The sequence below is a fragment of the Hippoglossus hippoglossus genome, chromosome 3 (assembly GCF_009819705.1).
Source record: "Hippoglossus hippoglossus isolate fHipHip1 chromosome 3, fHipHip1.pri, whole genome shotgun sequence".
Lineage (NCBI taxonomy): Eukaryota > Metazoa > Chordata > Actinopteri > Pleuronectiformes > Pleuronectidae > Hippoglossus > Hippoglossus hippoglossus.
Window position 1 is genome coordinate 17317408 of NC_047153.1, and position 17851 is coordinate 17335258.

General features: G+C 40.4%; 1 protein-coding gene across 2 annotated transcripts in view; it reads right to left on the minus strand.

The window, feature by feature from the left end:
• Window positions 1-17851, minus strand: part of LOC117756771 (CUB and sushi domain-containing protein 1-like) — a 380356-nt gene that overhangs the window by 180857 nt on the left and 181648 nt on the right. For both annotated transcript variants that reach the window (XM_034577551.1, XM_034577542.1), the window contains exons 4-5: window positions 6175-6369; window positions 5314-5521 (exon numbers count right to left, since the gene is read on the minus strand). In XM_034577551.1, the coding sequence (XP_034433442.1) occupies window positions 5314-5521; window positions 6175-6369 (403 nt within the window). The remainder of the gene's footprint in view (window positions 1-5313; window positions 5522-6174; window positions 6370-17851) is intronic.

The window sequence follows — 17851 nt, forward strand, 5'->3', positions numbered from 1 at the left end:
ATAAAGGTTATACAGGATATTGGTATTTAATTAATTATAATTGCACAAACGTTTGAGGAGGCTCTCACACGGTCAGTCCAAAGTCATCGCCTCGTAAATACAGTCAGGGTCTTTAACCGTTCACCTTGAAACATGTCCGCAATTAATAACAATTACCTGTTGACTGGACACATTTGGTGTTCTGAAATCCATTATCGGTCAACGTTTTCATTTGATTATACAGCAAAGTTCACTAGAATTATATATCCACAGATGTGAAGGTATATTCACACATGTCCCGGTTCATTATGCGTCACAATAACATTGATTAAAGTACAGAAGGTGTCTCCTCTATACAAACCAAACACCGCTGCTGGGAGAAACAATCTGCTCTACATTTCTGAATTTAGTTTACAAATCCCAAAGAATCTGCATCTTCATATTGATTCATGTAAAATATGAGCAGCACTGAAAAATGACTGATGACCTCTTCAACTGCATACACAGAAACATCTGTGTGACCCGATGACATTCCACTTGCTCAATAGAGGGATGCATGGAGAAATAAACACAATAAGCCATAGAGTCCGATACAGACATCGGATTACAGTAGGCACCAGCTCCACAAATGCCTGGAGGTCTTACAAAATACGTCTTTCTATCGGCCTGACCCCATCATGGGTCACTTGCATCACGTACTACTAATATATCCTCTCTCCACTTAGAAATGTATGACGCATTAGTTTGTTAATAGCTACAGAAATAAAATTTCGGTCTCAAAAAAAGAATAAAAGTAAAGGCGTGGCATGGCCTTATTCTGATATTCTGAAATCAAATCATTCTCCGTGTGTGTGTGTATACATATGTATATATAGATACATATAAACCCACATGTGTGTGCGCGCAGCAGTGTTTGTGGGTATGCTTATATGTGACAGATAGACAGCCTGACATTCAACCTGCCAGCTACCAGACAGGAACATGAAACAGGAAATTGCTTTTGGGACAGCCAATCAGAACGAGCTCTCAGTAAACAGGAAGAACCTGTCACAGTGGTCCTGTCAGGTGTCAGTCATTTCCACAATGACCTGACCAAATGCCTCAGTGGAAACATCAGTCATCACTAATCCCACATCTGAGAAAAAGGGACATCGAATGGTATGAGATCGTGAGATTGTCAGAAGCCCATTTAAGTTTCCTTTTCTATAACTATAATGTTTCAGGCCCAGATCAGTGAACTTTGATTAAATATACTTGGTGTCTCAGAGACCTATGGCGGTGAGGGTAAAAACCATAAAATTGCAACAGCTCTGGTTCGATTCCAACTTGAGACCTTTGCCCACCACTCTCTGCTCTGCTTCTGCACCAAAACTGCCGACTTGAACACAGTGCACATTGATATAATGCATTTTAATGTGTTGACCAATACATAACGATAATTGTGTTTGTGATTTAATGAATCCATTTATTTAATGTGCGGAAATAAAATCATGTAAAAATTATGTTTCTGTAGTTTACATTTATTTGTCGTAGCGCTTACTGTAATCTGGTGTTTTAATTAAGATGACCTATTAATGCAAATAATTGGGGCGTAGAAGCAACACTTTGAGAATCATGAAGTCGAGAGGCTTCAAATATTGCAGTCACCGTTTGGTGTCGATGTGTTGGTGTACTCCCCTGTACACTCCCTGTCTTCCCCTGCATTGCAGAGGGCGGGTTGACAGTGGTCCTTGAATGTTATACCGTCAGAGATAAGCCGTGTGTGCGCGTGTAATCTGTCAGAGCCGAGAGGAATGATCAGCAGCTCAAACTGTCAGGCGGCCACTTAAGACCTGACACACACAAATATACACGCACACGCACGCACACACGCGCACACACACACACACACACACACACACACACACACACACACACACACACACACACACACACACACACACACACACACACACACACACACACACACACACGCACACACGCACACACGCACACACGCGCACACACGCGCACACACACAAATGGTGTCATGACAATGCCATGGTTCGTGTGCTGCTCAGCTGGTGACAGGACTAAATGTGTAATTATTCTCCGTTCCTGTTGTTTCCATTTAATGCAATCCCCTCTGCCTCCTTCACTCCACTTATTTAACTGTCGACCTTTCCATTCGATGCCTCTCAAAGCTGCGCCACAATCATGACACTTTTTCTACACGTGGAAGACGAATGTCAGCTGGAGTAAATAGGACATGAAGAATGGGACTGTTTCTGCAGGACACGGTGATCTATAAATGTCTTTTTAGGGAACATATTTACCAGTTAGAAAGAAATATTAAAGACTCGAAAAAAATCATATACCAAGAAAACTCATATACCAGCACTGTTCTTTCTTTCTTTATTAGGATCCTTATGTCTCATCACATTATCCCACCTTAATGTAAACTATGTACATTTATAATTAAATGTCAAATCCTTAACTGTCAATAAGAATTTGTACTGATTCACCGGATGCTATCTGTTCATTTCTGGGATATCGGTACCATCTGATCTGGATATTTACTATTTACAAGTATTTACATACTTGTGACTGCACAGGACTAACCACACGGCAAGTCGACATGTTTCTGGATAAAAACCAGTAGAGAAGCTGTCTGCTTTATAGAGGACTGAAGTGGACTTCGTTTTTATTTTAGGTCTGAAAAATGTGACTTCAAGTTTCCAAATATTGTATTGGTATTTTTTTTTTTTTTATCCATCAAAAACCCTGAAGAAGGACAAACAGCTTTTCACTTTCCCATCTTTTAATTTCTCAATGATTTCCATCGACTTGAACAAGGTTGCTATTAGGCTGCCTCCGCTCCTGCAAAAACACATCTAAGCCTTCAAAGGAGATGCGTGATATTCTGAAGAAACCAAAATCAATCCCCAAGGCACTCTAAATTTAAAAACCTGGGTATGCGTAGTACACCAGAATGCCGGCTTTATTGCCAACAAACAAAATACGAATGAAAACAACAACCTTCCCTGTGGGATTTAAATAAATTGGGAAAATCGGCAGGACTCCTAATCAATCATTGTGGCTACTCAATCCCTGGATGTATCTATACTTCCCAACAATCGGGTAAAACTGCAGTACAATGTAAACTCTTCGCTGGTCCATGAGTCAGCTAACAGAACACTGAAGGCTCTAGGACATCAGTCCTGGATGTCTACAGGCTACAGCTCTGAATGTTTTATGAATAGTCCCAGATATAAATATATAATAGTGAAATAATACTAATTATATATAATAGAATAATGACAATAGTTGCCTGGCTTCATTCATGCGTCACTGCAGTCATGCATTATTGTTGATCAAAAAAACGCTTGAATAACTGTGTGTCGTTCAAGCAGCGGATCAACTTCACACACTTGGCACATACAATACATACACATACATTTTGTGTGAATGTGAGAGAGCAAGAGACGGAGCACACCGGTTACAGGGCTTGTCATTGGTGGCATCTGGTGGTAGCTAGCAAGCTAATTCACCGAGGCAAGACTTGAAGGCTATGAATATAAGAAGCTTTCCCAAGAAGAAAAAGGATGAAGGCAACGAGGCGCAGGCGAGACTGGAGGAGCTGGAGGAAGAGTTATCTCCTGTCAGGACGTGAGCGTGCCACCGCCTCATCTCCGAGCTCAGGTTGGTGGAGAAGAAGGCTGTTTCAGCTAGCTGGAGTAGCTCAGTGGTTTTTAAACGTTTGTCACAAAGCACAACAGGAAGTATTTCTGAGGCAGACAGTACGATTACAGCCATGCAAATCATCATAACCGTTCCCACAGGCACAGCAGTGTGCAAGAGATACACCAACAATGTTAATGGATACAACAGAGAGAGCGAGAGCGAGAGAGAGAGAGGAGAATGAGCGAGAACTTCAAAGATTGACAAGAGCTCAACAAAAGAAGAAATGATGTTCGATTATGTTAAGAAAGATAAATGTTATCGGAGCACAGAATCCACTGATTACACTGCAGTGAGTAATAAATAGCAATACAGTGCTGATTGATGTGCGTCTGCTGCTGCATTGGATATTGGCCTGTAGCATCATCCAGGAGTCTTGCTGTGTCGTGTGACTCACTGTCAGGCCAAATGGAATAATGAGCTCTAATGACTGTTTAACCCCTGTGGGATGGAACAGTGCATTAATGGTTTGCTTTTGTATAATCTCACTACAAGATGCTTCTCTATTCACTTTCATCTGGCTGCAAGAAAACGGTGTTTAGAGTTTAATCTACATCATCTGATTCCTAGTCCTACAACACCAAACAGATCATTTTTAATCAACCCACGATAGATCTTATATTCACAAACAATCCACTGGTACTTTAATGGTGCAGCTTTTGCGCAACACATCTACGATTGTTGCTCAATGGCTTATGTCACAAATACTTCTGGACCAATACAGATACTTGAAAAAAAATATTTAAAGTTATTTTTATTCATGTTTAATTCAATGAGCATTTTTTTTCGAATTAATTGCAATGCAAACTAGAACAAATTGTTAAGATTTCTGATGTACGCCCCTTTTACTACTGTAAAAATCCAAGTGTCTGTAAACCCCAGCAGTCCTATTCGACTGTTCGACTCAGAGAATAGCTCAAAGTCTCAGAATAAGTGTAGGTGTTCCACAAGAGTTGATTCTTGTTCCTCTTTTATTTACCATTTACATAAAAAACATCATCCCTGCTACTCCAAAATGAAACATATGGCCCTTCTCTAAATCTGGCCATTGCAAATCTCATACTATTAAAACCTTAAGAAAAGTGTGAGATTGCAAAAAAAGTAATAAATACAGACCGTTTACAAGGCAAACACGTGCTTTGTGTGGTCACAGTCACCTTGGCCTTTGACCACCACATTCTATTCAGGTCACCCCTGAGTCTAAGTGAAGGTTTCTGCCACATGTTATTAAATTCTCTTTAGGGATTCCTGATGTATTGTTTTCAAAACAATGTAAGGTCATGTGACCTTGACCTTTTGACCCTTTACTACCAAAATGTAATCAGTTCTTCTTTGAGTCTAAACAAATGTTTGTATCAAAATTTGAAGACATTCCCTCAAGCTCATCTTAAGATATCACACAGCAAAAACTGTTTTGTTTTGTTTTCTGTTTGTTTCTTTGTATATTTCATATCTTCTACTCACCTCTCAAATGTCAGAGGCGATTGTGTGTGTCTGCTTGTCATTATGTATTTATATACTATTCAGCATATAATGCCTCAGTCCTGTTTCAGGCTCCTGTAGCCTAAAACATGAGTTTCTCTCTATGTGGTCTGCATATGAAATGTATCTTACCATATGCTTGGTGCTTCTGTTCCACCGATTTCCAGGAAGTCATATTTGTCCTCTAATAAGAAGTCATTGAAGACAAGAGCAATGGTGTCCCCTGGCTCAGCAAGGATTGACCACGTACAGTCCAGGTTGTTGTCATACTCTGCAGGGTATCCAGGGCTGGTTATTGAACCTGCGGTGCCTCGTAGCGTACCGCCACATGCTCCCTCCGCTGGAGACAGACAGAGGGGTAGAAGGACAGAATGAGAAGGAGGAGCAATTCTTTAACAAACACGTGTTTTTGTAATTTATTTCATACAATGATTTTGGTGTTGTCTTTCCTGGGCTGGCTTGATATTTGTATTACTTCTCTTTTATCTTTTTTATTAAAAATGTTTGTTCCAATTGCCTTTACTGTTGTAATTCTGATTATTGCTTTGTCAAAATGTAAATGTAAAATACTTTAATACCACTACCAAAAATAAAAACACACTTAATCAAATCAACCGTTTTTGGGTTTCACAAGATGTTTTTAATGGCTTAATTTCTCATTTCTGTTCATGAATAAACATATAACAGATTAATGTATTATTAGATAAATTAACATAAAGCACATGTTAATGAAATGCATTGGAGGGGAGCGACGCACACCCTGCACAGAAATGCTATTTTGCCATCTACTGACTCAGATGGTGAAAACCTCCACAGATTTGCTAAAAGGATTTTGTCCTGTATCTGCTTCATATAAAATTTGGGGCATAATTCGAGTCAGACCCTGCTGTGCATTTAAAAGAAATCAATACACTGGTTCTTCTCATCTTCCTCTCTAATGACCTCAGTGATTAGAAAGTAAGAAAGAAAGAAAGAAAGAAAGAAACCTCTTACCTCTACAAAATGGTGATGGGAAGTCCCACTGTGCTCCACTGCCAGGTGACACAATGCATGTGAGGATACTGTGTCCTTCCAATACAAAACCTGACTCACAGCTATATCGCATCTTGTCCCCCATGTTGTACCGCGTACCATGAATGACCCCGTTTGGAATGAGGCCTGGGGTGCCACATGTGTGGCTGGGCAGGACTGGAACACAGAGAGGAAAACAGAACAAATGTTCATGATTACTCATATTTACATAAAAATAACTGTAAAATAAAATCAAAAAACATCTAAATAAACCAATCGACATTCCACAGAAGAACCAAGCAGCCAACCAAACCCTTATAATTATACATCCTAAAATCATTCACATTCAAACTGCCCATATTTTACACTCACACGAGTGGGAGGTGATCACATATGTGTATGACCGATGTGTGTGATTGTTTTTCTATATGGACCTAAAACTATGTGAGACTGACTGGGCAGTATTTAGATGTCTGTCTAGCCTTTATGTCTCCAATGTGCATCTGCTGCTGCCTGTTCTTAGAGGACTCTACTCCCTCTACTGTGGCAGCAGCTACAGGCAGCTCATGGTCGAACTGTGCCAAAATCAATCTACGACTGTAGCCAACGCGCCTTAGTGCCACAGAAGGGGCAGCAACACGGTAGCTGTAGTACAACCTGGATGGACTCCACAGTAACTTACCGAGCGCCACTGTGTGTTATGTGTATTTGTATAACTGGAGCATGTTAACTTGGTGGGTGTGTGTGCACATAATGTGTTTCCAAATAGCCACTTTGTGTGTGTGTGTGGGTGTGTGTGTGTGTGTGTGTGTGTGTGTGTGTGTGTGTGCGTGTACATGTGTGCCTGTGTGCACGGTGCCATGTGACTGCATGTAAGGGGTGTTCAGTCAGTCGATCTGTGTGTTTGTGTACACTGGTCCAATTAAACGCTAGCATGGTAATAAGACAAAGCTTCACCAGGAGACCATGAGAACTAGGACAGAGAGGAAGAGGGAGGGGAGGCGGATGAGAGGAAGACAAAGAGGGCGAGGAAGAGGAGAAAACAAGAAGATGAAGAGACAGACAGGAGAGAATAAGACTGGGGAGAGCGGAAAGACTGGAGACAGCCTGATGGTTCCATGCGGAGAGAGGAAGAGGAAGCAGGCTGGGAAAAATGAGTCAGACAGAAGAAGAGAGAGGTGAACTAATTACAGTGGACACTAAACATGTATAATTTACTCTAATTGACTCATTATTTGGATTGTATGAAGTCATGAATCAGAGGGAAGTTACACACTCAGCTGACCACTCTGTCTTCTGTGCTGCCTGCTTTGGTATAACAAGGTGAAGCGCACAACCTAATTCAAAGCCCAAACTAAAGCACTGACTAAATGATGGGAAGAAGGAGGGAAAGAAGCGACTGAAAGAGGAGAGAACGAAAGGAATCGTGTCCGAGCCAAGTCATTAGTCACACTTATGTGACCGCACAGTCCTCTCTCTGCCAGCCTGCCGCATTTTAACAAGCCAGCTTGATGCACAAAGGTGTTCTCTCATTTGAACCGATGTTTGAAGAAGTCATCTGACAGAATCAGGGGGGATTTGGGGAAAGGATAAAGTGCTCAGAAGTATTGTCAGTATGCAGATAATCTCTACTTAACTACAGCTGCATTTTTCCTCCCGCTTTGAGAGAAACCATTTAAATAGTGACAAAAAGATTGCTCTCTTTTCACTCCTCTAATGTTAAACAGGAAAAGTCTGAATATACTTTTAATCACATTATACTCATTTGGTTCTTTCATATTGTGCAAAACATGTGGATCACCAGCAGCCCCATGTAAAACTGATGTGAGATACTGATGACCACAGCGGTTTCATCATGACAAGATCAGTTAGCTGAGTATGTTATATCGATATACTTGCCAACTAGAAGGTTAAGGGCTTTATAACTGTATATTTTTTTACATAAAATAGATATTAATGAATATGTTATTTTTCTGAATTGATCTTTCATCACCATAATAATGTTAAAACTATTGATTCTTTAGCAAAATCTAAGCCTGTACTACCACGCAACAGATTACAACATTCAGTCATTTTGACCATCGTGTTGTTGTGCTTTGACATTAAAGGAAGTATGAAATATGTGCTTTTTCAGGTTCGAAAGCCAAATGTAAGGAGAGTCACTAAAATGTCACTGTTAATTATATATATTTGATCATCTTAACTTAATTTTATTCTTGTCTTTTCTACAGTTGATTGCTTTGCATTAGTCTCTAAATGTTTTTAACTAATTTAATTATTTTTTTAAGATTCCAGGTTTTGCCAATCACCTGTAAAGCACTTCGAATTGCATTCATTTTGTCGAAATGTGCTGTAATTAAGTTTGTTTGATTGATTGACCGATTGATTAACTGAATAATTGATTCATGGATTGATTGTTTGATGATTAGCAACAACGAAAGAGAAGGTTCTGCAGACTGAAACAATGAGACGTAATGAGCTGATGAGACAGGTGACATTGATTACAGGGGCTGTGGGTTTACACAGGGGTCACTACACAGGCCGGGATTTGTGCTTAAGCTACAGTATTTCAAGATCAATGTAAATACGTCCAGCCTCACTTCATCTGGCTCCTGGACTTCATGACACCCCTCTGGGATCCAGCTCCTTTAACACAAAGCACCACTATATCCTCTTTCCTCACACACAGTCCATTTAGCGTAAACCCACTGATACCCGTGAAGCCGCCCAGAGTCCTGCAGCTGGTTGTGAATTCCTTCAACCAGGACCGCCAGGCCAGAGTTTACTTTGCGACGAGCAAGTCTCCTTACTTACATACTCATGTCTCCTTGAGTATTCTCTTATCTTTCACTTATGTGAAACTCCTACCTACTCCTGCCAAGCACTGATTTAATATCTTTCTATTTGAGGCCAAGCTCAAAGTAAACATCTACGAACCGCTCCATTGAAAGTACATTGAAAAACATGGAAGTACATTGAAGTACAACATTCTTTATTAATTTTTTTTTAGGTCCCTTCTCAAGCTTTGTAAATTTAGAGTGTTCATAAACAGCCCTGAAAACAATGCAGGCTTCTAATTATTACATTAAAGCGACTTACGGGGGAATGAAAATGTTCCCTACACAGAAATCCAACATACAAAATCACTGAAAACGTAAACACTTCATTATGAAGTTATTAAGTTTTATCTTCTGGTATCAAAAACTTGTTATGGTGGTAACCTACCCAGGTACAGCCTGCCATGAAAGTTGATTTACCATTACGCGTCCAAGTTGTTAAAATAGAATGGTGCATTTTCTTATTCTTAATTTAGGAGGCAAATTCCCTGCTTTCACACAGTAGCTGGAACTTCCAATGTTATCCTGAAGAGTGTGTAGACAGTCATGTGCGACCTTCGATATACACGTTGTGAGGAAAGCACAAGTTGGTGGGATGGCCACAAGTGTGTGTGTGTGTGTGTGTGTGTGTGTGTGTGTGTGTGTGTGTGTGTGTGTGTGTGTGGGTGTGTGTGTGGGTGTGTGTGGGTGTGTGTGCATGTCTTTTTTGTCTAGTGGAAATGACTGATGATACTCCTCCATAGAGTTTGTCCCTCCCGGCACTTCACAGCCTTGGGGCAGGTCAGCGGGTTGCTATGGCAACTCTAGGCCAGGGCATCGTTTTAATAGCAATGCAGAGGTGGATAAGACAGAGAGGTGATGGGAGGGAGGCTCAGAGCTGACAATGACATGAAAGTAGGACAAAGTGAAGAGCGGAATCGAAAACGGAAGGAAAAAGGAAGAGGTAGGAAGGAAAGGACATGTTGCGTTCAGAGGGAAAGAGCAGATCAAGGATGATGGAAGTAGAAGATGAGAGCCAGAAGGAAAAAGGAAGTGAGGGAAACAGAGAGGGGGGGTGAGGGAGGTTTTGATAAAGGCTTTTGTTAAAAGATTAATAAATTATGAATTACTTATATAATCAGTGTCTTGCAGAAACCTTGTACAAACACAATTACTTCCTATTTTCTGTTTGATCCTTTCTAATGTCTTCTTCCCCTCCTCTAGGAAAATTATACATTTAATGAGTTTCCCATCATGACTTTCATTTTCTCCACGACTATCAAACAACTAAAACATGAATCTATAGCAGGAGCAAACCTAAATTCAAATCCTACAGTCGTCATAGCTGTGTCTAGATTCAGGGGCCGTATTTGAAAACCGATTGGATCACAGCGGCACAACTAGGCTGTCCCATCTCGAAGGCTCCGACAAATTCAACAGACAAATGCATCCTTTCATCACCAAGTTATGAAGGCTCCAAAGTGTTGATCCAACCTATCCCATGATTCTTTGCACTTTGGTGAAAAACTTTTTAAGTATCGCGCCTCAGCTTGTTAAAAAAACCAAGGAGAGTTAAAACGTTCTCGTTATGTCCAACTGCCTCTCTGTTGCTGGGCGACAGCCGTAAGGGCGGGACAAGTGACGCCCATCGTGAAAAAAAACCCTCTGTCGACCAGACCATCTAGTTTGTGTTTGGCCTTTGTGGTCTGCGCAACAAAGAAGGCGGCCAATGAGTTGGGACACAGCGAGACAGTTTCTTGTTGCTCACAATACACGGTGTTTACACTCTCTAACTGGAGTTCAGTTAAGGCTGTGAACACGATTAAAACTTCATGTCACCATCTATTTGTGTGGTGCTGACCTCTACGGGGCTCTATCCCACAGCCGGGACGTGCACAGACAAGTTGGGGGGGGGGGGGGGGGCTCAAGTGAGAAAAAGGCCACTTTATAAAGAAAATGTATTAAAACAAAAAGTTAAATATAGTAGCACATCTCTGACACTTGACAATTTATTTAAATACTCTCACCCAATTGTTAAAAACTCAACAGTTCACACAGAGACAATAGTCTTCTTCAGTATTCACTAGGTTTGTCAACAACAAAGGAAACTAGGCCACAATGTGCATGTTTTCTATACTACTAGTTTCTAGTATATACTATAACACACACAAACAATAACTGTCGGTATCATGTGTAGATAAACATCTATCAGCAAACAACCAACTAGTAGAATGAATAGTCACCTTACATTTACAAACACTGTCCCACAGTCGTTGTTAATATAAGGTGACGCATGTAAGCCAATCATCTAATAAAATAGCAGCGCAAATAGCAGCGCAAATGGAAGCACAGTGGATCCATTTGCTGCTGGATAAAAGCCAACCGCCACACCTCTTTCTCTCCCCCTGTACTGTAAATGCAGGGCCCTAGGGACAGACACACTATTATTGATTTCCACATATAATAATGGACATAATAAAATTCAATCAAAAAGAGTGAGAATTGCTAAGCTCGTGGTAACATTGATGGAACAGGTTTTCGTGCATTAACATGACAGTGATTAAAATTGCTGGACTCGAATGGTGATCGCTTTTAATGGCGCAAGACAAAATAAAATTATAATTATGGCAAATTATAAAAAAACTTACAGCACAATACACATAAACAGCAAACACACAAAGATTTGAAACCTACAATTATTTAATGAAACGAAAATGAATGTAACAAATAATGAATTAATAATAATATCATGCATCCATCTATACCGACAGATCAAAATGTGTGTTTGCTGCTGTTTGTGAGCTGTCACTCATCCAACACATGGAATAAGAGAAGAAAATGACCTCTAGTTTCCTGACAGCAACAAAACAACTGGAGTGAACCGTATATCTGTATCCACAGCATGCAACTTGCCACAAGCCAAAGTTGGAACAGATGTTTCGTCGGATCTAGCTTCCCCTACCTGGCAAAAATTACTAATTTCTTGTTTGGTTTCCAGAGGGCTGTAAAGTTAAAACCAAGCGGAACCAGAACAAATGTCAGATCGTGTGCACATATTGCTAAACAGGGATTTGGACAGATGTTGGCATTTTAAATTTGTCTGGAAAAAAAAGAGAGAATGTCTTTCAGGGTTTAAAAACTTTTTTAAAAGTGATACTAAATATGTTTTTTCCCAATGAAATACACCCATCCGTGCATCACAAAACCACAGTCTGTGATGTCACTGTGATGTCAGCCTATTAAATAAGTCACGGCAAGTGAACTTTCCGTTAAATGGGTTAGGGTTGAGGTTGGGGTCTTGGAAACCACTCCTCCACAACCCTTCACTGTCAACGCAGCACTTCACGGGATCCTTAGAGATATATTCACCAAGTTTGAAGTTGAACATGAACAGTTGACGGGGAAGTCAAAGGAACGACGGGAGTCCTGGATGCATTAGTAGGACTTGCTTTAGTGTTTTTAGGGAACTCAAAACTCAGGCAGGGTTTTGGGTCCTGAAAAAAAATGCATCTTCAAAAATGTATTCAATATGTCTGTCAAAGTTCTCTAGCTCATACAACAAAAGCCTTGGTCCCTTAACTTTGGAGAACAGGAAAGAAAAAAAGGTTCTTCAGTCCAATAAGTCACTTTCTGAAAACGCTTATGATTTTTGCACTCACAAGTCAACAGTGTCTGCAATACTGCAGTCGCTGATTGTGCCCTTTCATAGCAGAGTTCATACACTCAACACTTCAGAAGAACTGATGGGAAAAAGCGCAGACAACCTAATTTCACCTATCCACCACCCACCATTTTGAATCCGAATAAATCCCTCCCTGTACACATCGCTGCTGAGACCCAAAGTTCACATTAAAGGCATCTCTCAGCGGGTGCAATCCATAATCCATTAACACCTGTACTCAGCTCCAGTGGTGTATATGTATTACAGTTGTTGCTGTTGGAAAGATGCCAAAGCCCCTGAGCTAAATGGACTCCCCAGCACTGATACTGCTCCCATGGTGTAAATGTATTAACAGTTTCACTGACACATAATATATAACACCTCTAACCAACCAAACACTAATGGGGCTCATGCCCAACTGTGGCCAAAGGGCCATAGATGTCCCAAGCCCCTCACCACCTGCTGTGCTCCAATAGTTTTAATGTGTCAACAGCTAATATCACATCTCCAGCAGAACAACTTTGCTCCGTCCGAACGAGGCCTCGAAAGTGATTTTAACGAGAGTGGAAAACACTTATAGTGATCACGTTTGTCCCGGGACAAACACTGACACCGACTCTGACCTGCTCCAGTTTAAACGTTGATTTGTTTGAAATGACAGCCAGGATATCGACACTGATCACCACATGGGGATCGATACTTTCCTTAAATCTTTCTTCATAGCTGTTCGCATTCATTCAATTCAGCTCAGGAGCAGTACATTACTGACAGAGCTGCTGTTTTTTTTATGGTCAAAACGTGTATAAAAAGAGCCAAAATAATGAACATATACTTCATCAATGTAACCACATTATTCAAACTGCGTTTTTATGGGGACGAACGTGTCCCAAGCTTTTTGATCCATATACGCAGTTTTTCACTTTATCTGTTATCCTTATATCCGGTTTCCACTGTATTTAGTTTTTGGCTTAAAGTGAAAAGCATTGGGTTTCATGGTAATACCAGTTGACCATGGAGTGCCATTTGAAGCAGTTGGATTTCAGTAAGATGCCTTACATGCACTGAAGTCTGGATAATCTCCTGAAATTTTCCGGAGGGGCTGTATGTGAGAACGCAAATGTTGCCTAAATGCTCAGGGACCCAACAATCTCCTGGTGCATTCTTCATATGCAACACATATGCTGGAAAATGTCCAGACCTAAATGTCTAAACATTTTGTATGTTTATGTTTATCTCTGAAAATGGCTATAGAGAATAGCTTTGCAGAGGAGAAAGGGAGGAACTGTAACATGGCTGCCAAAGGAACGTCATTAGAAAAACTTTTTTTCCTGGAATGTTAATAATAAATATGCAATAAATAATCTGCAGCTATTTTGACAATGGATTAGTTCTTAATGCCATTTTTTAAGCAAACTTTCCACAGTTCCAGTTAGTAGTTTGCGAGCATTTGCTGCTTATTTCTTGTTTTATATAATAGCAAGTTTAATATCTTTGGAATTTGGACTATTGCCCAGACAAAACAAACCATGTGAATGCTTCATCCCAGGCTTCAGGAAATTCTGATGGGCATTCGTAACAATAAAATAATAGGCACAGCATCTCACAATGAAAATAAGCTGCAGCCCTCGTAACGAACAGTGGTTACTCATGGTATATTATTTTCATGCTGATGCAATATGTGCAGTATTTGCAGATCCAGTGATGTTTCCAGTGGTTATATCAGTCGCATCAATCTATGCTACTTTGCATTCAGTGTTGATCAAGTTTTCCGGAATACGCAACCACACTTCGGTGTGGAATGTCTACTGCTAAGAGGCTCAAACAAACACTGTGTGGTTATGGTTCATTCGGTTAATTTTCAAAGCAACATGCCTCACTGCACGTCCCAGTGATATTACAGATCACAGCTTTCATTCCTGTATTTATTGCTTTGGGACAGAGAGCTGATTATTATCTTAAATAGTGATTGCACTGTCCAGGATAATGAGAACAACAGATCTGAATTCTGCTCGACGATCCTGGATCTTGGATTTTCCTCTTTGCTGTGCCAGCCAGGGATGTTTCCAGCGTCAATTCCCAGTGATCACCAGTGAAGGAGGGCAATCAGAGTACAGACTTCACTTTGTTCTACAACACAGATAAACCCATAAAATAAACCACAGCCTGAGGGCTTGCAGAATCAGAAGTTGCGTAGGATACAAACCCTCCGGATCATAAGTCGGGTGTGTACGAATAACACTGCAATAGCAAAATATATTCTAGATACAGCTCTGCACATATGCCATCATCCTCTGAAACCTACACCACATAAAAAACACATTTTACAACAAAAAAAAACACATTTAACAAAGACAAAAACATGAAAGAAAGAAATCCTCGGGCCCTTGAAAGTTATATTTCTGTTCAGATTCCTTGGAGTAAACATATTAGAATGTATTAACTCTGCCTTTCCCATGTTCCCTGGGTGAAAATATATTAACACCGCAAGTGACATTTCTAGCACTGCTTCTCATCAATCACCTGCTAAACAGAGTAATCACTGTAGCAGCTCCACTCTGTTAAACACCAGCTCTGCTCAGAACCAAGAAATATCGGTTGCTAATACACAACATCCCCATGCTGTGACGTCCGACACCATAAAGACCAGCAGATGTGTTTTCTAATTGTATATTGGCCGACAGACATGGTGCAGAAAGCCAAGTCTACTGTAACATGAAGCTACAATTTGTGATTCAAGGTTTAAAAGTTACATCTCTTGCTCTGTTTTTACCAACAAGTTATATTCTGCTTCCAGCTAACTGTCAAATATAAGTTCTTTTTTTCAGTATATGCCAATTTGGAATAAAATATTCTAACCATAGACTGTATATAACGATGGGTGACATCAAGGCTCTCAAAGAGTGAAGCCAAAGCATCTAGATTGCCTACTAGTGGCTGGCTGCAGTATAGGTCACAAACCCATCCTCCTCCATGTTAGTGGATGGGACATGTCAAATACATTTCTATCACATTGTTGTATTTTCAAGTGCCTATTTTTCTCCAGTGAAAATTAGTTATGTTATGCTATAAAAATAGTAACAGAACACAGTGTTACAGAACAAGATATAGTAAATCAGGCTAAGTAATGATTCTTCATTAAAAATATCTGCCTGGGGCCTGGGGCCGGCGTATAGCTCACCTGGTAGAACTGCCCCCCCCCCCCCCATGTTCGCATGTCATCCCCCTGTTCCCCCTTTCACCACTAAAACTCTCTCCGTCCTATCAAATAAAGGCCATAAACGCCCATACAAATATACTTACAGAAATAAATAACTGCCAGTTCATTATTCGTTATGAATGAATTAAACAAATACTACTTAGTACAGCTTTAAGAATGTTTAAGGTAGCTCTCTCGTTGAAGTTAAAAAAAAAGTACTTTTACTGGAATTTTACCCTTTCATGTCAAAGCATGTCTTTACTGATTATCCTCTGATGCAATACAGAATAGTCAAATCAGCGTATACGTGAGCTAATTCATGAGGTGTTCCTAAGGTAAAAAAAAAATATGAACAAAACTGATTTTGTATGATATGAGGCTCGTCAGTAAAAGTTCAAGGATCTCAGCAGTAAGTTAAGAGGAGGGTGCAGATATCTTGCCATTGGCATCAGGCCTTGACTGATGTTGCAATTGGGCTCTATAAGACTGACTGACTTTTCAATTATTAAGAGCTGCACAACTGTGCTGTCAGCTTGGTTAAGGTAAAACATCCCCTCTGATTACATTTATTTTGAGTCTAACATTCAATTCAGCAATATGGATTTGGGTCTGATCTACAAGGGGAAATATTATCCTACTGTATGATCAATGGCCACTCATTAAAATGAATCTGTGATTGATTCTAAAATTCCATTACAAACCTAATCTGCTACAGAGAGTTTGCAGCCAGGACAGCGGTAAGATGTAATGTCTATTTTTATTTTGTCTCCGGCAGTGGTGTTGAGGAGAGAGCTACTGAATAAACCAAAGCTCACAAGTCCCCGACACATGTTGTTCAAACCCGCTCCATGGTCATGTGCTTTGGGTGGAGCAGCGGGAGAACAGTGAACATGTGGCTGCGATGAGGAGCTCACTGACAAGAAATCAGTGTCGAGCCGGTGCTCCTTTGCGTTGAGGAGGTCAAATACCAAATTAGGACAGTGCCTCCTTAAGGTGTTCAGGGCGAAACCGACTTGAAGGAAACCTCGGGGCATTCCCAGTTCACGCAGGATCAGTTACATCCACCAGCTGGACTGTGAACTCTGGCGAATCCCCTGGATATCCGAGTTTCCTTTGTAACAGAGACTAAGACTAGAACAGAGGACTGAGTGTTTTCATGGGCCGTAACGTCTAACAACACGTTTAAAGCAACGTCCTCAAATATCTTTGATAAAAAACATTTAGGTAATTTCATTTTAAAGTTCTATCCCTTCTATTCTCCTTCTATTTTTTATTCTTGTTGCTGCTCCGGAGCTCCAACAAATGGGTAGAGTGGATCAGTTCTAAATTGTCTTTTTGTCTTGGAGCACCATTGAGTAGAAAGCAAATATGGTACAAGGGATTGAACAAAAAATCTGAAGGACGCCACAATTTCTGTTTTTTCTGTCTGGCCTGCAATGTAACAACCTGCATCACGAATACCATCCAACTAACCAGATTGGAGATCGTGGAATTACTCTATTATGACACAGGGCAGGAATTGTTGTCTTTGCAAACTATGTATGGTGCAACCAAAGGTAGAGATTTATCTGAGCAAGTAGCATCATCAAGCAGTTCCAACCATCATATTAGAAATAGGTTCTGTTCTGACCCAGCCCTGTGCTGTTTGTCTTCCCCGTTCTCTCCCCCTTTCACATTTAACTCTTGCATATCAAATAAAGGCTTAATGCCAAAAATATAATTTTTTCGAAATGTATGAAACTTGATGGCATGTGGGTTTCCCACAGCAGACTTGGGCTATTTCCAACATAAACGTTTTTAATCCCATTTGTTTCCCTATCGCAACTGCAATAAATATGACAACATGGCCTTTTTCACAGACGATTTTTTCCGATTCGTCAAAGCAGAAAAAGCTCAGGTGTAACTAATAACATCAATGACGGCTCTGTCTCATGATTTAAGTCACGACAATGAGCCACAAAGCATAACACTGAAAGCAAAACAGCC